The sequence below is a fragment of the Rhinopithecus bieti genome, unplaced genomic scaffold (assembly GCF_001698545.2).
Source record: "Rhinopithecus bieti isolate Rb0 unplaced genomic scaffold, ASM169854v2 scaffold_33326, whole genome shotgun sequence".
In the NCBI taxonomy this organism is placed as follows: domain Eukaryota; kingdom Metazoa; phylum Chordata; class Mammalia; order Primates; family Cercopithecidae; genus Rhinopithecus; species Rhinopithecus bieti.
Window position 1 is genome coordinate 719,130 of NW_016814921.1, and position 23,175 is coordinate 742,304.

The following is a 23,175-nucleotide window of genomic DNA, read 5'->3' on the forward strand; positions in this document are numbered from 1 at the left end:
AAAAAAAAAAAAAAAAAAAAAAACTTGATATTTAACAAATAAATGAGTTATGAGGAATAGGGTAGATTTTATTTATTACTTATTTTAAAAAATTTCAAATCTACACAAAAGTTTGAAAACCAGTACACTGAATATCCCAATTATCTGCAAATCCCTCTGTTAATCTATGAGCAGTCTGTACTTTCTTGAGCTTAGTTGAATTGGCTTTTGGTCTGAGTATCATTTGCATGGAATATGTGAAAGTCTGAATAAAAGCCGTTTGTTCCCTTCTTGAAACTGAGTGAGAAGATTGGGGTGGGGGAGAAAATAAATATTTGTCAAGGAATATGAAAGTTGAGTGTCATTATATAACTAGAAATATTGGGGCTGATGTTTCAAGAAAATATGTGATAATCTATTGCTCACTTATTCTTTTGAACTGTTTCAGCCACAGTCAGTGAACACACAATGCTATTAGAAGGAACAGCTAACCGACCTCCACCTGGTAGCTCCGGACCCGTAACTGGAGCTGAGATAATGAGGAAACTTTCTAAAACTCATACCCATAGTGACTCTGCATTAAAAATAAAGGTATATTATTGCTCTTTTTGGTTAGAGTTATTCAGACTTACAGAGAAAACCGAAAATTTTATCTCAAATTTAAATGTTAGGTGTCCAACCTAACATTCAGATAGCGTTTTTGTGTTGAAATTAACTTGATTTGTAATTTCAGTTTAAATATTTCTTTGAAAATTGTATCATCAGTAACTGCTGTTAAGGACCACTATAACTACCAAGCCTTAGAGCTGTCTTCAGTTTATTGAATACTGTATTCAATAAAATCCCAAATAGAAAATGTTGATAATCTTATAATTACCTGTTTTAATGAGAAGCCTTTTCAGCAGTGTATGATCAATAGGTGATTTGGGTTAGACTATTTTATGATTTTATTTTTTTTGGTTTTATGAACATTTAATGGATGCTTGATAAGAGACATATATAGCAAAGTGGTTAGAGTACCACTTTGGAAGCCAGACTGCCTTGGTTTGAAACCTGCCCCTGTGACTTAGTTGCTCTGTGACTGAACGGGTTTTAACTGTATGTTTTAACTGTATTGCAGTTTCCTTGGTGTAAGACGGAGATTATAATAGTAACCTTCTGAAGAGGGTTGTTGTGAGAAATAACTGAGTTAATTAATGAAAAATGCCTAGAGCAATATCTGACCCTTAATCAATTATTTGTTGTTAGTGGTTCTTTATTTTTTGCTAGTTATTTGTTGTTGTTGGTTCTTTATTTTTTGCTAGTTCACTTTTGTGAGCACTGAAAAAGTTAAAATTTTAACTTTCTGGCCAGGTGCGGTGGTTCACGCCTGTAATTCCAGCACTTTGGGGGGCCAGGGCGGGTGGATCACAAGGTCAGGAGTTCAAGACCAGTCTGGCCAAGATGGTGAAACCCCATTTCTACTAAAAATACAAAAATTAGCCGGGTGTGGTGGCAGGCGCCTGTAATCCCAGCTACTTGGGAGGCTGAGGCAGAGAATTGCTTTAACCCAGAAGTTGGAGGTTGCACTGAGCGGACATTCTGCCAGTGTACTCCAGCCTGGGCAACAGAACAAGACTCATCTCAAAAAAAAAATTTTTTTTAACTTTCTTTGAAAGTCTGTGTATACACTCACATTGATGCCCAGAATCCGTAAAACTGATAATTTTGACAATATTAAATACAAATTTCTACACAGAAAAAAGTAATATACTGTCATGCATCACTTATTAACAGGGATGCATTCTGAGAAAATGGGTCATTAGGCAATTTGTCGTTGTGCAAATATCATAGACTATACTTATACAAACCTGGATGATGGTACAGCCTACTACACACCTAGACTATATGGGATAGCCTTTGCTCCTAGGCTACAAACCTGTACAGCATATTACTATCCTGAAGCCAGTGGGCAATTGTAATACAATGGTGTTTATTTCAACATAGAAAAGATACAGTAAAAATATGATATTATAATCTTATGGGTTCACTGTTGTATATGTTGCCTATAGTTCACTTAACTGTAATTATGTGGCACATGACTGTATTGTAAACAGAACAGTAAAACACATGACAGAAGGATAATTTTCTAAAATATAAAGATCTTATTCTTATCATTAAGAAAAAAGCCAATACCAAATAGAAAAAATGGTTAAATGATATAAACAGGTAGTTCACAGGAAAATACATACACACATACAAAAATATTTTCTTATAATTAAAGAAATGTAAACTAAAATGAGATTTCCATTCTCACTTACTAGATTGAAAGACTAAAACTTTTGAATAGTGTACATTGTTGGTGAAGATGTGAGAAAACAGATACTCATATGGCATTGATGGGAGTCAAATTGGTGCAACCTCTTTGAATAACAATGTGGTAATATGTGTCAAAATTTAGAAGGTGATGCTCTTTTATCTAGTAGTTCCATATTCAGGAATTCATTCTAGAGAAAGTCATAGATGCTCAAAGACATGATGAGTCTGAGAACAATTCTTTGCAGCACTATTTATAAAAGGGAAATTGTGGAAACAACACAAAGTACTAATCATTAGAGGACTAATAAACTCGTGTACAATGATAAAGATGCATACTACGAAATCTTTTAGATGAAGTAGATCTGTAAGTGGATATGGAATGATCACCGAAGTACACTGATAAAGTATAGGATGATATCTATTTGTGTGTTTAAAAAAGGATAAGTATGTATGTACTTATATAGGCCTAAATGAGTTACGTAAAGATAGATAAGAAACAATTAAGAGAGCCTTTGGGAAAGGGATCCAGTATACTGGAACACAGGACTTACTTTGTACTGAATAGTCTCTTGGGCTTTCAAAGTTTTTATTCTGTGTAAGTATGGCTCTTTTAGTTAAAACATTCAATGATAGTTTGATATACTTTAAAAGAAGACTTAACTATTGAGCTTATTGTTTCCACAGTATAGTTAGAAGCTTGGGACACTTTAATCTGTCTTAACTTTTTTTCCTGATGGACACTTTAATCTGTCTTAGCTTTTTTTCCTGAATCATATTTAGGTGTTTTCCTGTTAAAGGTGTTCATTTTCAGAATTTTTTTTTAACATTCTTTTGCTATGGATTATTAAAGTCCTCTAAAAATGTGAAATTCCAAATGCTTAGTTTCAAGATCTTTGGCTTTTCAAAGATCCTTTTTGCCTTTGTAGTCCCCTTTTTTTTGTAACTGTATTTTTAAATTGATCTGCCATTCTAATCATAGATGTGACAGAAGATAGAAATTGAAAAATTCTGTAATTTTTAATTTTTTTCATTAATTGTGGAAAGGCTTTTTGGCATTTAGAGCTCTCCAGAGAATTAAATCTTAACAAACCTTGATTATTAGAGTACTCGGAAGGATAATTTAGTGTTAAGAATTTGAACGTAGAATTAGGTAGATGGGTTAAAAATCTGGCTTTTTCCTTAGTAAGTATGCAAGTGACTTTTCTTCATCCTTTAGGGCAGAAATAATATCTTACCTTAGAGAACTTAAGGATTAAATAAGATAATACATGAAATATACTTATCAAATGTTTAATATGTTTTAAGTGTTCTTTTATTTCCTGTGTCAACACCCTTCCTCCACCTTTCCTCATCTAAGTGAGGATGACTGGGAAGGCATAGAAAAAGGAATAAACTTTTCTGCTTTCCAGAGGAGGTTAAGACTTTTAAGAGCTTCACAGCACTGGTGTCCATTGTGTCAGCATTTCTTGCTGTTAGCAAAAAGCCTCTAGTTTCCTTCCAGGTAGATGTCTATCCTGACTCCTGTAAAAAACTGCAGGGAAGGTTGCTGAAGGTAGACAACTTTTCTTTCTTTAGTTTCTTTGAGTACCTAGACTTTACTTTTGATGGTATCAGTCACGTAAAGATCCTGTCACAGATCCTGTGTGTGTGTGTGTGTGTGTGTGTGTGTGTGTGTGTGTGTATGTGTGTGTGTAGTAGGTTTTTCTAGGGAATATTTTGTGCAAGGGATATTGTGTCTGGGTATCAGTTTCCTGGTTCAGTAAATAAGCAGTGATATAAATATTTCAGGCTACTGTTTTTCTTTGCTACCCACGTGAATGTTCCTTGGCACTTCCACAAACACCCTATGTATAACTTTCTGAAGTTTCAACGTACTGTTTACTGCTCCTTAGGTATGAATAGTGCTTCATTTCTACCATCTGTTTGATATACTGTGCTATGTGGTTTTATGTCTTGTCACCAGACTCCCTCATCAGATTAAGAAGGGAATTAATGATCCATGGTTAAAATAAGTGGAAGTGCTTCGTTATAATATTGATAATAAAAGTAGCCCTTTTTCTTGTACTATAGAGTTACAAAACATTTTTACCTACATTTAAGGACGTATGTAAAAAGCATTCACCACAATCCTAGTAGACATGATCAGTTTTGGTATTAATGTGCAAAATAGCTAGCCGTTATAGCAACAGTAATAGTAATAGTGGTTGTAGTTATCAGCAGTCATTTTTATATACGTAAGAAATAACCCTGTTACGCTTTCTGTAGGGCATTCACCCATATCATTCTCTGAGCTATACCAGTGGAGACACTGCCACTGATTCTCCAGTGCATGTTGGACGTGCTGGGATGCCAGTAAAGGAGAGTCCAAGGAAGGAGAGCCTACTCAGCTACCTGACTGGAAGCTTCCCAAGCCTGCACAACCTCCTGGAAGGGACTCCTCAGAGAAGCAGTGCTGCTGTGAAAAGCAGCTCCCTAACAAGAACAGGTACATGCTCTAGATTTGATAATTACATTTTATATTTATGGGGAATTGAAATGAAACAGGACTTAAGTTTAGTTCGATATATGCTTTGGTAGTACAACTAATCGCTCATACCTTATCTTTGAGAAAAAATTTTAGGAATCCATTGTTCTGTAACTTTTTGGAGTCTTCATGCCCTTAGTTTGCATTTTTAAATTGCAGCACTGACTAATGTCAATGTAGGCTTTTGGTGTGGGGTGCTGTCTCGACCAGCAACACAGAATTTCCCCATTATGATAAAATAAGCTATTTATTAATGCATTAATATCCAAATACCAACATTATGCAGTGAGAATTTAAAACCATCTGCAAACATACATTTTAACTTGGTTCTTCAAACATAGTTATATAAATTACATTTTTTTTTTCAGGAAATACAGTGGCCACTGATATGTTATCTGAACATCCCTTGCTATCTGAGCCATCATCTGTGAGTTTCTATAATTGGATGTCAAATGCTGTGGGTAATCGAGGAAGTGTGGTACAAGAATCTCCTGTTACAAAATCAGGACACAATAGTCTTCCCACAGGTATTGTGTTATCACATTATTTTGCTTAACTGTCTAAGGGGAATGTATACCAAAATCTTATTTTTCAGAAGATGGGTTAACAATCTCAAACAAGTACTGCTTGGTTGAAATTGGTCCATTTATATTTATAAATGTCTTTGATAACATTGTAATTGAGAGAGTAGTAAGCAGTCACTCAGTGTTCTTGTTGAAAGGCAAATATGTCAAATATGAGATTGTATATAAAGAGTTTAAAGCTTCCTTTTAATATGACTGGTTTAAGTGGTAAATGAGAAAATGCAAAGTATAATTACAACATTATATACTTGACATTACAGAAGATAGCTTTAGTTTATCTAGATCCCTTTGAGACATTATAACTATCATTCTTAACTTTTAGTTACTTAACAAATATTTAATTAAATCTAAAAGAGTATGTATATGTAAGGATAGATAAGGATGACGTGTTCTGAAGAGTTAATTTCATTTTTCACTAATAAATCGTGTCTGTAAAATAACCTAAAGGTATGCATTATTTATTTTTTCTTTTTAATTTAAACAGTCTTGAAATGGTACTGCTCTACAGGCTTCAAAAGTTTACCCTGCTGTATGCTTTTATGTGTTTCTGTTTTCCAATAATTTACATTTTATTCTTAAAAATTTATTCCTTTAGGTGTTGCACCCAATCTTCCTACAATACCCTCAGCCTCAGATTTCAACACTGTCTTGTCTAGTGACCAAAATACTTTGGATGGGACACATTCTCAGCATAGCACCAGTCAGGATGATGTGGCAGGTGTAGAAGAAGCAAACCAAGGGTTTCCTGCTGTTCAGCTTGCTGATGCACAGGTGAGCCAGCCTGTTTTTTTTCTAATTATAATAATACCTCCTTAGTCATTACTTAGCAACTGGAACCATCCAGTAGTATGCACCTTGGAATTCTAGTGAGGATATTCCGTACCTGTCTTCCTACAGCCTTCATGCAAAATGGGAGGAGCCTTTAAAAAGTACATGGCTTAATTATAAATGCAAATTAAGTATCTATATGTAATCATTAAATAGAAGAGTCTCATATAGTAACCTTTTTGTTATTTGTAACAAATTGGCTAAGCAACATGAATAGATAATCATACCCTTTGGTTTTTAGTGCTATCTTAAGACTTTATTGTGCGAGCAGTGGGGAAGCATTGATGATTTTAGAGCAGAGGAATAAAGTAACGAAAACTATAGATACAGAAATATTATGTGAGTAGCAAATGTATTAAATTGATTGAAATAGAGAAACTAGTGTTGAAAAGATGAATTATTGAAATAGTTCACCCAGTGGTAATGAGACTAGGCTTAGATGTTTATGGCTTTGAAAAGGTAAATGAGGATATGGTGAAGGTCTTATTTAACTGATTAAATATGGAGAATAAAGAGTGAAATCCTTTAAAACATACTCTTTGGTTTGAGCGGCTAGCAGGCAAGTGTGAGAGTGGGACGTGGGTCAGAGGAGGCATCGTTTTTTCAGGATAAAGGTGTCTTGAGCATATTTACATACAGCTGTCCCTCAGTATCCAAGGGATTGGTTTCAGGACCAACCCCCTACCCACCCTCTGATCCACCACCTAGGATACCAAAATCTGTGTTGTGCCCAAGTCCCTTATATAGAATGGCAGATATTTGCATACAACATACATACTTCCTTCCATATACTTTAAATGTTCTCTAGATTACTTATAATACCTAATGCAATGTAAATACTACGTCAATAATTGTTATACTGTATTGGGTTTTATTTGTATTTTTAAATTGGTACATTGTTATATTTTATTGGTTTTTACTTCCTAATATTTTCAATCTGTGGTTGGTTGAATCCTTGGATGGAGAACCCCTGGATATGGAGGGCCAACTGTACTTGAGAAATTAGGAAGCTCATGATCAAAAACAAAGGAAAGAAGGATTAGCAGATGGAGCAAAATTAGTAGAAAAATGAGAAGTATTGGAATTTAGAGTCAATTAAAGAGAGAGCTATCTTCCCAAGCACACACAACAAAATGAGGTGACCTAGGACAACTGGAAATATAGGCTTGGCTCTCATTGTGTAAATGGCACTTGTCCATGTAGATAGGGTTTTTTTTAAGCTTCAGGAAAAGATCACTAAGGTAGAATGTGTAGTGAAAGAGGAGGCTGAGAAAAGCATTGTATAGCACCTATATATTAGGATGTAGGAGGGGGAAAAGGAACCATGTGGCAGAGGATGAGTAGTCAGAGTGATTGTAGTGCTGTAGCATTGAACACATGTAGTTCTTTCCATTCAGGTTAGTGCTTAGTGTCTGAAATCCAGTTAACTAGAGATTTAACCAGAATAATGTATTTCCATAAGCATGTGTGATACTTAAAATGTAAAGGAAGTTCTCTGAAGATAAATGTTAAATGACTGTTACAACCAGGTGCTTCCATTTAAAAATAGGCCAGATATTCTTAACATTTATAATGTTTTTATATTAACACAGGAAGTTGAAAATTTTATGAACCTTGTTAAGTTTTTTTTTTTTTTTTTTTTGTAAATGGAAACACAATAGAAATTCATACCTGTTTTAAAAGCAAGACGTAGAATGATTTAACTAATTCATAATTTTATTTTCCTTGTACTTTCAGACACTCAGGTAGGATCAAGGAATCTGTGTCCTTATTTATTATTAATTTGAAGATGAGTGGCCTATAATAGGTACTAAAAATATTAAATTTTAAGTAAAGTTAGAGTCAATTATACGAGACCATTTTTTGCTTCACACTATGATACTAATATGTACTGAGGTAGGGTAAGAAAAAAAGCTGCATTTTTCTATATGTAATTTCTACAGTAAATGATAAGCTATAATTTGAGCTAATATGAATGTTAATGTCTTTTAGGTTGTTTTCAAGCCTCTTCTGAGTCATACAGGGATCCAGTCACAGGATACAATGCCACTCTGCTACCGAATGTACTTTGGAGAACACCTTTCATTTTCAGGGACTTTGGACTGCCTCAGAGCAGATATTGTGGATTCTGACACAGCCAAAGAGAGAAAAGGCAAAAGAGCGAGAAGGTGTCTTTTGCATTTTTGTGTATAATTTTGTGCAAGAATTATAATACGTTTGCTTTTTAACATTACTTTCTTGTAATCCAAATGAGAAAGTAATTTTAATATGCTTATGAGAAGATAATTACCTTTTAGTAAAAGTAGTGGCCACATTTTCTTATTAATAACTAGTTGCATTTATCAACAGATTATGAGGCCTATTTTAGGCATATTTTGAACCATGTTAGCACATAGATGAGGGTCATATATATTGATATATGCACTTACCCTTTATTTACTTGGCTCTTGTAATAGTGGAATTTTTATGGTCTTGAAGGTTCTGAGTTGACTCATGTCAGGTAGTATTTTTGTATCAGAAACAAGTCATATCGAGAGTCTAGCCCTCAGAAACAAATAGAAATGTAGCATAGTGAAAGTTAAGAACCGTCTTTTGCTGTTATTTTATATTACTATGGATGGTTCTTCAGTTTCTTTAGTGTTTACATAGGAAATAATATACCACTAACAGGATTTGAGTAATATTTTGGGTACTTGGAATTTTACTTTGAGGTGGGCCTTAAATGGATAGAAATAGTAGAATATGGAGATAAATGGCATTCATGACAAGAGGTGTCTGTAGTATTGTTTCTTTCATCCTTTTTGTGTTTTTGCAAGGTGGTAAATTAAAGTACTTGTGCCTGATATATAGCTAAGTAAAATATATTTTTCATTTGAAATATTTCTATTTAAATTTTAAATAATTTAACAAAAGTTCTTGCTTTTCACAATAGTCTTGTACCATAACAATGACTGTACAAGCTGAAACTGCAAAGCAATTTTAATAATCGGTGGAAAAAATTACTTTTGTGACCTTGACAGTATTTGTCAGAACATCAAAAATGTTCTTACTGTTTATTATAAATGTATAGGAAAATGAAAAATAAAAGTAAAACTAATATTTAGTACGTTGGAATTTAAAATGTTAGAAACACTGACAATTAAACTTATTTATTTGTAAAAACTTATCAAAGGGTAGTTTGAAAGGTCCAGTCCTTCTTATGATATAACATACAATACAAAACAAGCAGCTTTTGTGTGCCTTGGCAAAATGTTGAACTCCTTTGTATGTATGGATCAGTTTTCAACATTTTATGCTTTACACTTTCAATGTCATGAAATAATCTTTGATTCTCTTTACTATGAAGTTTTTTGTTGCCATCACTTCCTCTGGGATATCTTCATCCTTTCTGTCATGGCCACTTTCCTCTTTATGTCAATAATTTTGCCTCCACTGAGTTTTTCTGGGTATCAACACTTCCATGGTCGGCTGTTTCTTCCATAACACCATTCAATTGATTTTCCCTACCAGTATCTTCATTTTTAGTTTCTTTGCTGCATCTTCATTTTGTTGTCCAGTTCCCTCATTTGATTATTCATTTTGTAAAATGTTATGGGGATTTATTACAGAGAGAGAGACAAGGGGGCAACACAAGTAACTACATGCTATACTTTGTGTGCATGAACTGAACAACAGGTATGCTTCAACTAGTCACTATCACTGACACATCTTGAAGTGATGTGATTAGTCAGTGATCACAATGCACATCTGTTGTTTTGTACTGACTTGTGGGCTGAAGAGCTAGCCATAAATTTGTACTTTATGCAGTTTTCACAGTAAGTCTTAGTTACGAATTTGTATCACGTTATTGGGAGACTTGTTATTTAAGTAAAGCACAGTAACTGAAATTTTAAAGTATTGGAACCATCAAATCCAGACCCCAAACATTAATACCTACACATACTGTCTATTTAGGGTTAAAATATCTGAGCTAAACTTGTATTTCTATTTGCAAGAGCCCGCTTTCATACAAATATATCAATTTATATATAAATATGTTTATATATATATATACATACAGTATATAAGTTTCATATATATAACTAGGTTATATATAATTCGATTGTATATAGTTTATATGTAATAGGTTGTATATAGAGATATAGATTATATAAATAAAATTATAGCTATAGCCTATGTATTGGCCTCGTAAATCCCATATAATACTGCCACAGACCAGATCTTCATTTGAGCACACAAGTCTTTTGAGTGAGAGCTTCTTTGAGTGATTTTGTGAACTTCATTGCCTTTGGTCTAGCTGAACTTGACATTCCTTTTAATTTTTCTGCTACCATGCCAGCTCCAAATGCTCCACATTCTTACAATTAACTTACGATTAATTTTTATTTCTCAGATCTCCTGTAATTCTATCTTAAGCTCTTATTTATTTGGAGACCTTCACCACAATATACTTTTCCCAGCCATTAATTTCAGTATTGTCTGGGTTTTTTGTTTGTTTTCGTAGCAGATTGTTCATTCTGCTAACTGTTGCATATTAGTTTGGGGTTACAGTTTCTTGTATGGATATGTATAACTCTTCTACTACTTTGTAAAGCCAGGGCAGTTATTAAATATTTAGCATAGAATCTGGCATGTAGTAAGTCCTCATAAGTAATAGTTTCTTTGTCTCTTTGCTGTCTCTAGTAAAAGTAGCTGCACGTATCGGGGACCTATGTTTTACAATTTTAATTGTAACTTTGGCTCTGCAGTGCCCATGTCAGGCTTTTACTTGTCAGGCAAATTATTATTATGGTATAGCCATTTTCTTTTTCTCTTTTATTTGAATCTCCCCTCTTTTAAGATTTTCTTACTACTCTTACATGTTTTAGATTCTTGTTTTTGCAATTGTGGATTATTTTCTCTCTTCTATCTGTTCTAATTCTCAAAATCAAGTTTTTCCTTCTCTGACCATATGCTTACTTGGCATTGATTGTACACTTCCTGTAAGTTTGTGCATTTATATGAATTACACTACAATGAGGCATTTTTCTTATTAATTAATACTAGTATTCATTAAGGAATTACTGCTCTGTAGTTATAAATTCTTTAAGTTAAATGCAGAATATCAAAGCAGCATCTGATTTTTTTCTTTTGTTACAGAAAAAACTCCCATATCTGCACATTCACAGTGTGCATGGAAGAAGAGGGAAAAAATACCTTTTTACAGTTTTGTTTCTGGATTTATTGTTATTATTGGTAGCTGGTTTATAGAAATTTGAGACATTTTTGACTTTCTATATTAAAATTTACTATAATAGTCTTACATGAAAATCTTTAGATAAGCAGGAGGATTTGCCAATATAATTTTTATATCAGATTTTAAGGTTTTGTGTGTGTGTGTATTTCTAATTTTTGTTTCAATTGCTTTTCCTCTCTGCTTTCAACTTAGCATGAGGGTTTCCTATCTAATATCAACTAAAATTATGTTACATATGAATAAATTAGATACATGATTATAGAAGGTGAAGGGATGGTTAAGTGAGGTATCCTAATTGATCTATAATTAATTCTTAATTCCAATACTCTATGGCAGTACCATCAAATGACAACAAAAGTTGTTTCATCACTTCAGAGAAATCATTTCTTGACATAAGAAGACTGATTTTGACTTGTTAGTTTTAGAATAAGATTAAGTAGGAAGACTTAAGGCCCACCTTCGAACTATAAAAAGCCTGGCCTAGTGAAAAAGCAGATTTTACGGGTTTGCTTGCTTAAAATTATTTAAGACTCATATTTTACCTTGGAGATGATTTTGCTTATAAATCAATAAAGATGTATGTTTCTGGAAAAATTGAAGAAAACCCTTGTCCTTTTTTTATTTCACATTTTTAGGCAAGGCCATGTGAATCTTCCTCCACTTGAGTTCAAACCGGCATTAATGTTGGGAACCTTTAGCATCAGTGCTGTTGTAATGGAAAAGTCTGTGTGCACCCCTCAGAACTCTACCAGTGCCCTTTCTTTTCATGATCTCAGCAAGCGGTATTATAACACCTTTCACTGCAACTTTACTATTTCCTGTCAGTCAATAAGCCAGCATGTAGATATGGCTTTGGTTCGTCTTATTCATCAGTTTAGCACAATGATAGATGACATCAAAGCAACACAGACTGATATTAAACTTAGCAGATATACAGCCGGATCTGCTTCCCCAACACCTACCTTCAAAACCAGAAAACATCGGGACTTTCGTTCATCTGACTTTAGCCGCAGTTCTAGAGGAAGTCTTAATGGTGGCAATAGAGTAAATAATGCAAAGAACAAACGGACCAACAATGAGAATAACAAAAAGGAATCTCGAAACAAGAATTCATTAGGAAGATCTGAAAGAAGAACATCAAAAGTGTCTAGGAAAGGTTCAAAAGATGTGGTGGATCACATGACTATTCATATGGATGACTCTGATTCAATTACAGTGTCAGAACAAAGTGAGCCTTCAGCTGAGTGCTGGCAGAATATGTATAAATTGCTTAACTTCTATTCACTTATCTCTGATCCAACAGGAATATTGGAAAAGTCTTCAGAAACATTTGGACCAGCAGGTAACAGACATTTTATGTTTTAAAATTTCTGTTTAGAATAACAATAATACCAAAGAAGCAGAAGACTTTTCATCATGTTTTCTTAATGTTGTAAGTGGATAATTGAAATGGAGAGAAATTGTCTGTCAACAGGCAATAAAATAGTAATGAAATTCAGATATCCTGCCACCATACTTCCCTTCCTTTTAAACTCTTACATGGTATGTTCTTAAAGGGATTTAGACAGACCTGATTTAAAATATCTGGCTCTATTATTCACTTTCAGTAGGAACTTGGAAAATGTTGAAGAAATTTTAATCATTTTGTTGGGGAATAAGAGAAAGAGGACTGGTTGGGAGTGTGAAGGAAAGAAAGGAAAGACAATGTTTGGAATGTTCTTCCATTTTTCAGTCTTCCTATCTAAAATTGTATATTTTCATTTACTTATAAAGGAGTTCGGAGCCCTACAGAGCCAACATGTAAAGTTGTGTTTGAGAATGAACAAGACAACAGCAGTTTGACTAAGACGCAGAGGAAACGTAGCTTGGTAACTTCTGAACCTCAGCATGTTACTCTAATAGTGTTTGGGATTGGCATGGTGAACCGCACACACCTAGAGGCAGATATTGGTGGATTAACAATGGAATCAGAACTGAAGAGGATCCATGGCAGTTTTACTCTTAAGGAAAAAATGAAAGGTATGAATGATTTTTCTAATAAAGTGCTATGTATACATAATAATTAGTGCTACTTTTCTGAAGGAAACCACTGTCATGTCTCCAAAATTCCTACTTAGCAATTTTTTTTTCCCAGAAAAATTGGACTTCCCAAATTCTGAGATACCAAGAACTTTGTTGTAATTGAGTATCAGTGAATTGAGGCAGCTTTGATGTCTAAATATTTTAGCACATAAATATTGAACCAATATACCTATACTCAGTGACATTTATTCTTTATCTTTTAATATCAACTACTAAGACGTCTCTAAAGGCAGAAAATTTTACCAAAATAATGAAATTTATGAAAAATTTGCTTTTGTTACTACCATAGAAATCTTATAATCTAATACTAAATATCTCTATAAAAAGAAATCCCTTCAGTTGATACAACATTTCATAGATTAGTGAAAACATACCATTTATCTTGAGAATGATTACACAAGGTGTGATGTTTTATCAAATCCAGGAGCCCATCAGTTTTAAGATGCACTATTATTTTATGTATCACAAAGAAAATGCCACTGCCAGATATGGTCAGATGCCATTGATTATAAACTGCATTCCACTTTCAGAGATGCTAAAATAAAAAAGCAAATGTTTCTTAGACTTGGTGGATACAGCAATACAGTTGGAGGGATTCTTTTGGCAGCAATGATTATATAAAACCAGTGTGGTTTTTTTTTTCTGGTTGTGAAAATAACCTGACAGATTATATTACATGAGAAAAGGAAGTTATCAATCACCATGTGTTTTTATTGTTAACTTTATGATTGAGAAATTTGTAAGGTCAAATCAAAACTTCCTTTGAACCTACATTTTGCTACATATCCTTTTTTACCTGTTTTGTTTTGTACCCTGAACATTTATTATTTACTCAAAAACCAATTTTAAATTTGAGGATTATGTACTTGGGTGAACATGGTGAACCATCCACACGGTTCTCTGAAAAAATTAGATGGACTGACTGTAAAGAAAATTCTGTGCAGAAATTAGATGGACTGACTGCAAATTGCTGAGAGAAATAATAACACACCAGCCTTCCTTGGAAATATCACAAAGGATATAAACAATACACAAACATTCAGATGTCTAAGTTGATTAAAAAAAAAAATGTCAGTTTTTTCACGTGTTTAGCTAAAGTTAAGAATGGCCATACTCATTTTTGGTGAGAATTAGAGAAACGGACATTTTTATTCACTTTTAAATTGATATAAATAGGTTTAACCTTCCTGAAGGTTAATTTAATAGCTTTTATCAGTAGCCAATTTATCTTTTGACTCAGCAATTAGAGGTCTGCTAACCTAGGTAGAAGAAATGATCACAATTGTGTGAAAAGTTATCTGTACAAAGAAGCAGCCAAGTGTCTGGCATTAAAGAATTGGTTATTTTTATAAACAAACATATGCCAGTTTACAATTTACCCATTAAAATTATACTGCAGAATTTATTAATACGAACAATAATGCTAAGTGAAAAAAGTAGGCAAAATTGTTTATGTGATTTCATTTTTTAAGTAATTAAAATATTTAAACCCTCTATTAAAATCACAGGAATTATATGGACCAAGAGTGCTGGTTTATGTGGTTTCTTTTTCCTATTTTTTAAAATTTTCCAACTTTTCTGCAGTAAGTATTATTTCTGAGATTTAAAATGCCATTAGGCTATGTCATGCCAGTAGACTAATGCAGGAATAGCATATCGAAGTGTATACTGTGCATTATTGCAATTTTGACATTTAATATGTATGTATGTATGAAATGCGGAGAAATAAAAAACTAAGGAAATTTTTTAAAAAGTAGCTCTGAAATGGTTGAACCAAATTTACCATAACTTTAAAATTATCTTTCGCTACTGAATATATTATGAATAAAATGTAATTTTAATATGAAATTCAGGTATCTTATATCTAGAATTCAAATAAATATTTTTTTCTCATATTTAAGATGTTTTACATCAAAAGATGACTGAGACTTGTGCTACTGCTCATATTGGTGGGGTTAATATTGTGCTCCTTGAAGGGATTACACCAAATATACAGTAAGTATGTCAGTTTTTATTTTCTTACACTTACAGTTTTAGACAAAACTTGAAATTCTTTGGATAAACATGCTGAATTTTGAGGTTTGTATATACAGTCTCAGTTCCCAGATACTAAGAATTCTGTCATTGAGAATATCACCAAATAAAATATTTTAGAAAAATACTTTTTGTCTTCCTAAAATTGGTCATATATACCTTCATTCCTAACTTCCATTCAGCAGAGCAGTTTCATTTTAACTATAAAACAACCTTTGATAATTTAGGTCAGATTTTCAGAATTTGCTGTTTCTTAATATTATGGCTAGCTAATGTTGTGCTACTGTTATCCTGTAACACATCCAACATGACTAATAGAGGATTTGGTTCAGCGTTATAAAAATTAAGTATTAGTCCTAGATTGACTAAGAAGTATGATATGTTACAGCTCTAATAATATTTTTAAAATCTGAATAATGTGCTAGCTACCTTGGGGAATATTTCCTGAAATGGATGTTTATTAATAAGCCATAGCTTTCTCCAGTGAGTTTTGGCCAAAATCAGCAGCCTCAGACAGGGCCCATTCTCAAGACTTCCTGGAGACTGTCTCAGGTTTGGTTTGGATCTATAAGTATAGAACCAAAGACTATATATTTCATAATAGCTGCCTACTATCCAGATTACATTTCCTGAGAAGTCTTTTCAAGAAAGGCAGGAAATTCTGGTGGTTGTGAGAGATGAGATCTTTTTTTGTTCATTCAATATAGGAGAAGGGCTTATTATTATGTATTAATTACAATATTATTAAGTGCCTACTGTGGGCCAGGAGCCTCACCTATATTATTTTATTTAATCCTCACTGCAATTTTGGGAACCATGGTGGTTTTATCCACCTTTACAGAACAATAGATTGAGGTACAGAAAGATCAACATAGTGCCTAACATACTTAATACAGTCATTAAGAAGAGATGCCTGAATCTATACTCTCCACCTTATGATCCTTCTACTGAAAGTCATAGACCATGGATTCCATGATTCTTTCATTTACTCTAAATTTGAATTACCATGGGTACGCTACCTTCACAAAGTAAACTAAATTTCTTTAGGTGTCCCATGAGTTTTATTTACTCTATCCTCCTGGATCTCTTCTCTTCATTATTTATTATCTCTAAAGAGAAGGACATCCAATAGTCTTTAACCTTGTAAAACATAATGTTTATAAAACAGATTTTGATAAAATATTATATTGCTGCTATTTCTTGCTCTTTTTTTCCCCAAGTAAAGATCCCTTAACTGTTTTATTTGAAAATAAAAGTTTTTTATTAGTTACTGCCAAGCTTGTAGTGCATTCTTTGGTGTTTCATTTTCAGTTGCAATGAAAAGGACATGGAATAGAAAAAAATAGTTCAAATGGTACTTTAATGGAACATTTTTAGAGTGGGAAATTAGAAAAGCTTTCCAGATGATTGGTCATATTGTAACTAATTTGTGCATGAATGTTTATTTGCCTCCTTTTTGTTTTCCTGCTTTCTCTTGACTCTTCTGTAGACTGGAGGATTTTCCTACATCTCCTACAAGTACAGCCAAACAAGAGTTTCTGTATGTCATATTATTCTTTTTCATGGCTTTGTGATTACTGTAGTATTGAATAGTTTTTAAAATATTTAAATTGTTTTCATGGCTGTGAATTATTTAGTTATTGTTTTGTAGCTGTAATATAGACCCTTTTATATACTAGATTAAAGTTTACTGGTAATCAAAGAAAACACAGGTAAGGGCTGCTTTTTTGGTAATTCATACCTTGTCTGTTGTTGACAAGTTGTAACACTGTAGCTGTGTGTTGCTTGTGCCTTTTCAGATATGTTACTGTTAAAATTTCTATGATGAAAGTACTTAATTTTTGATATAATGGAAGCTTAAAAAATTCACTTTGCAAGAAAGAGTTTTCACTAATTGTAGAAATAATTATTAAAACACTAATAATAAAACATCTGTACATCTCAACCTTATAATTCTGTATTTAAGATGGGGAGAGTTGACTGCTCTGTTAATAGATTTTAATGGCCTTTACTACATGTAAATGTGTGTTTAATTTCATTCAATAGATGAATGCTATTTACATCTAGAGAGTCATTTGCATGTCAGCACCATCTGGGTGTGTTCTGGCTTATGTTGAAACTGAACTTGAAATACTGGTGTTAAACAATGGTTTTAATTATTATACTGTTAGAAATGATTCAAAATTCAGTAAGTAGTCAGCATTCCAGAGCCTACCTTCATGCTGACTAGGCCAATTACATAAACTACTGCCTCCACCCTCTGGTGATTGTCTCCGAGAAATAGTGTCTCGTGGAAGAAAAAAGTATACCTCTCTAGTAATTGGTTTTGGATTTTATATAATACCTAGATTTTACTGTTTATAAATAATCAAGACCTCTGATAAAGCTACTGTTAGGCTTTTCAAGGTTTATCCTAATAAAAGTTCAATGTGATGAACTGGTTCTTCATATCCTTGAGACTATAAATAATTGGCAAATTTTCTGCAGCCCAGCAGAGATTAATGTATGTAAACTGGCCTGTAATTAATATGAAGTAATGCATTTTGTGTATTTTGCCAAATTTACTGATTGTCAAGAATCATTTGCCCATTTGAAGGATCACATTTATATTAGAAGTTATTGGAGCCGAGCTGGGAGGATTGCTTGAGGCCAGGAGTTTGAGACCAGCCTGAGCAACATAATGAGACCCTGTCTCTACAAAACATTTAAAAACAAATTAGCTGGGCATGGTGGCACGTCTCTGTAGTCCCAGCCACTTGGGAGACTGAGGCGGGAGGATCACTGGAGCCCAAGAGGTCCAGGCTGTGGTGAGCTATGATAGTGTCATTGCACTCCAGCCTGGGCAACAATGAGACCCCATCTTTAAAAAACAAATATGTATGTAAGGGTGTGTGTATGTGTCAAAGACGACTTCATTATGGCTTCTACATAAATGTCCTATCATATCCTATCTGTGGAATTCCACCGTTGTAGTGGTAGAAGTCATTCTTTTGCTTTACTTCTTTCTGCTCTTTCATTTCACAAATATTTGGCAAGTGTCTGTTATCTTCTAGGAACTGTTCTAGGCATTGGAAAGAGCAAAAGAAATCAAGAAAGATAATATCTTAGCTTTATGTCTGTACTAGTAATTAAAGGATACCAATTCTTAACGAAAAGTAATAGCCTTGCTCATTATGAATCAAACTTTTATCATTTGTTTACCACTCATCGAAAATGAAAAGCAGAAAATACAAGTTACACTTCCTCCTTCCTATCAATTTCTTGTAACATAGTGGATGATTGTTGTTCTAATTTCTTTGACTCCCTAATTAGATTTTAAGAAGTATAGTGAATATTGTTTTTCTTTTCATATTCAGTGTCTGTATAATGGTTGTACAGATCTCTAAAATAAGGTGGAGAACAAAAGAGTTCTGAATGGGGGTAAAATAAAAAGTGGAATGTTGTGTGTCTATGTGTGTAATAGATCTTGTTCATGTTTTGACTTACATGTGAGCATATACTTATTTTCTTCTATAGATTCTTCCTATTAAAGAAATTAAACACTATTCAGTGCAAATAGTATAAAATATATTAATGTTTTTAGATAACATTGTTTCTTCGATGTATAATTTAAAAACATGAAAATTTTTAAGTCGTTTTAGTTCATTCAGTTATGAGGGGGCTTCACAAACTGTGGAAAATGGAATTAAAGCATATAAACTTTATTTCCCAACATAAGCTCCATCAAGTTCAAGACACTTTTCTAATCAATGATACCAGCCATTTATTCCATCGCTAATGAACAGAGGGTCCCATGACAGTGCAGTCTTTTTTACGTTAACTGAAGAGAAATGGGTACCCTTTTAATTTTTTTTTTTGGAAATTAGGAAACAAAAAAAAGTCAGAAGGAGCCAAATTAAGATGTAAAATGGATGCCTACTGATTTCCCATCAAAACTCTTAAACAGAATTGCTCTTGTTTGACAAGAGGAATGAGCAAGAGCATTGTTGAGGTGGAGGACTGGTAAAGCTTTCCCAAGCATTTTTCTAGTAAAGCTATGGCTACCTTTCTCAAAACACTCTTATAATAAGCAGATGTTGTCATTCTTTGGCCCTCCAGAAAGTCAACGAGCAAAATGCTTTGAGCATCCCAAAAAACTGTTGCCATGACCTTTGCTTTTGACTGGTCCACTTTTATCTGCCACCCACGCTGGAGTGCAGTGGTGCAATCTCAGCTCACTGCAATCTCGGTTTCCTGGGTTCAAGCAGTCCTCCCACCTCAGCCTCCCAAGTAGCAGGGACTAAAGGTATGTGCAACTTACACCCAGCTAATTTTTGTATTTTTTCTAGAGATGGGGTTTTGGCATGTTGCCCAGGCTGATCTCAAACTCCTGAGCTCAAGGGATCTGCTCACCTCACTTTCTCAAAGTGTTGAGATTACAGGTGTGAGCCACCATGCCCAGCCATGACTGGTCCACTTTTGATTTTACTGGACCACTTCCACTTCTTTGTAGCCATTGCTTTGATGTACTTTATTTTTGGTATTGTACTGGTAAAGCCATGTTTAATCTCCCATTACAATTCTTTGAAGAAATGCTTCAGGATCTTGATCTCACTTGTTTAAAATTTCTGTTGAAAGCTCTGCCTTTGTTGGGAGTCGATTTGGGAGCAATGGTTTTGGCACCCATCGAGTGGAAAAGTTTGCTCAACTTTGAGTTGTTAGTCAGAATTGTGTAAGCTGAATCAGTTGAAGTTGCCTATGGTGTTGGCTGTTGTTTGTGCTGTTAATTGTTGGTCCTCTTCAATTAGGCACAAAGAAGATAAAATTTTTCCTAGCAAATTGATACTTGGTTTGCCACTGTGGGCTTCATCAAGATTGTCTTGTCCCTTCTTGAGTTATCCATTCGTAAACTGCTAATTGCTTTGGGAGATTATCCCCAAAGGCTTTTTGTAGAGCATCAATGATTTCGCTATAATTCCGCCCAAACTTCACCATAAACTTGATGCTTGTTCTTGCTTCAATTTTAGCAGAATTCATACTGTTTTGATAGGGGCTCTGTCAAACTGATGTCTTATCCTTCTTAGTACATTAAAGAAGATCCTGTTCGCATGTTTTAACAAGTGAATATGAGTTCATTTTGGTGCAAAATGATTCTGAAATCTACATGTAGTTTTTTTTATAATACACATTTTCCATGAACTTTTTGAAGACCTCTCAAATTTATAGGTATTTTTCTTGCTCTCAATATTTTTTCAAAATTTCTCTTTACTTGGCTGTTGGCTGTATTTTAATGGTCCTCTTTCTCTATTGGTAGAACTGTAGTGAAATGTAGTATTGCCAAGTCCCAAGCCCTCTACAGTGCCCAGAGAGGGCTGAAGACAAACAATGCTGCTGTGTTCAAAGTAGGAGCTATCAGCATCAACATTCCTCAGCACCCTGCCACCTTACACAGCATGATGGTTCGAAGTTCTCACCAACTATCTAAACAAATCTCAGACCTAATCAGACAACCTTCTACAGCGTAAGTTATTTTATTTGTTCACATTCTGTGATTCCATATACTACCTCAGGATATTCTTTGCTGCCTTAACAAAAGTTTGGAGGGAGATGATGAGTTACTTCTAAGTATCAACCATTATGGAGAGTGGAGCAAGAGGAGCGTAGCAGATCATGATCATGTGAGAATGACATTTGATAGCATTAAAGTACAGTGTCATCACTGCAATTGTCAGTGTTCCATATTGCATAAACAAAGCTTAAGAGATCCTAGAGATTTGTGAGTATTGTAAGAGGTACTAATAAAAAGCAACTTGATGAATTCCAGGACCATGTCAATCCTTGTTTACTTTGAATTCATTGGAAATTTATGACTGCACAAGTTTAAGAACGTATAGTAGTGATCATTTATGTCCCAAGGCAGCATTTGACCATGCCACATAAATACTTTAAAGGGCAGTAAATTTGAGCATTAACCTTTATTCCCTATGTCTATAGCCTTTGTTCATGCATCTTCGCTGCTGAGCCTTATTCATGGTCTCCATAAACTGTAACTAATAAAAATACGTGGTGGCAGGCATCTGTAATCCCAACTACTTGAGAGGCTGAGGCAGGATAATCGCTTGAACCCAGGAGGCGGAGGTTGCAGTGAGCCAAGATCATACCATTGCATTCCAGCCTGGGCAACAAGCGAAATTCCATCTAAAAAAAAAAAAAAAATACATGTAAAAGGTTACAAAGTTGTCTTACGTTTTATTTCCCACATCCTATAAAGTGGGAAAACATTAGTGTGTCTTTTGAAGGTGTCTCAAAGCTGATTTTTCCAGTTGTTCTATCTAAATATTTAATTCTGATACAATGTTTAATCATGGCTGAAGTTGACTAAGTAGTACAAATTTAAATGTTTTTCCTCTGAACAGAAATATGGAATCCAGAATGTATAAATTTTAGTTTTAAAATGCTCCAAGAAACTTTTCCTTATTATAATATATTATCCATATAGTAGTTGAAAAATTAGACCCTGGAGTCAGACTGATTGGGTTTAAATCCTAGTTTCAGCACTCTACCTATGCTTCCTCATTTGCAACGTGGAGACAGTAGTACCTATTTAAAGTGAGATAAATGAGACAAAGCACACAGTGCACTAAGAAGAGTACCTGGCACTCAAATTGTTATTATTATTTTTATTGTTGGAGTTCGTATTGTCATTCTTAACAGTGGTAGTAGTAGTGGCAATAATATCAATAGTAGTGTGTAATGGTTAAGTCACGGAATTTGGAATCAGACAAATCTGAGTTTCAATCCCAGTTCTGCAATACTGTTAAGAATCACCTTGGCAGTATAACATTCTGGGAGTTTTACATTGTTATTACTTCTTGTCTACTTTTCCATATCATCATCGTTCAACATCTGTTTTAGAAAGTCTGAATATGATCTGATATTGGAAAGAAAACATCTATTCACAGTATATATTTGCTATTTTTCACTGAGAAATCCAATGATTTTCTACAATAAAATGGTAGCTCCTGTGTTTATTTTTTAATTTTTTTTTGCTTTCTAGCCCACAGCCTGTAAAAGAAGATATTGCAACCCCACTACCTTCTGAAAAAACCCCAACAAGTGTTAATCAAACTCCTGTTGAAACAAATGAATTTCCTCAGCTACCAGAAGGCTTAGAAAAGAAGCCTATTGTTCTTAAATTCAGTGCCATGTTAGATGGTATAGCCATTGGAGCAGCACTTTTACCGTCTCTGAAAGCAGAATACAAGATGGGAAGAATGAGAAGTCATGGAATGACAGGTAACATTGAATTCTGAATTCACTCTCTTAAAATTTATGATTTCTTTGAGAAATTAGTAGTATTTTGATAAAAAGGTAAATTTGGTTTTATAGATATTATAAGTAATTTTGATTATAACATTTAAAGTTCATTAATGATGTTCTCTAGTCAAGTAAAATATCAATCCCCACCCCAGTACTTTGAATGGCCAGAGTGAACTCTTTTGAACTCCATAAAATTATATAACTATGGAGGCCATTTCTCCAGTTTAAACTTAAGTTGAATAAATCAACCTATTTCTACATCTATTAAGTTTTCAATAGACTGAATAACTTGTTTTATTTTCACATTGGGT

The 23,175-nt window shown here is 33.8% G+C and overlaps 1 protein-coding gene across 1 annotated transcript in view; it reads left to right on the top strand.

Annotated features, from left to right (window-relative positions):
• Window positions 1-23,175, top strand: part of BLTP1 (bridge-like lipid transfer protein family member 1) — a 233,207-nt gene that overhangs the window by 118,197 nt on the left and 91,835 nt on the right. The window contains 11 exon segments of the mRNA XM_017852605.1: window positions 428-570; window positions 4,543-4,762; window positions 5,170-5,328; window positions 5,981-6,156; window positions 8,206-8,381; window positions 12,085-12,791; window positions 13,223-13,468; window positions 15,433-15,526; window positions 17,055-17,105; window positions 20,859-21,065; window positions 22,602-22,840. Of these exon segments, the coding sequence (XP_017708094.1) occupies window positions 428-570; window positions 4,543-4,762; window positions 5,170-5,328; window positions 5,981-6,156; window positions 8,206-8,381; window positions 12,085-12,791; window positions 13,223-13,468; window positions 15,433-15,526; window positions 17,055-17,105; window positions 20,859-21,065; window positions 22,602-22,840 (2,418 nt within the window).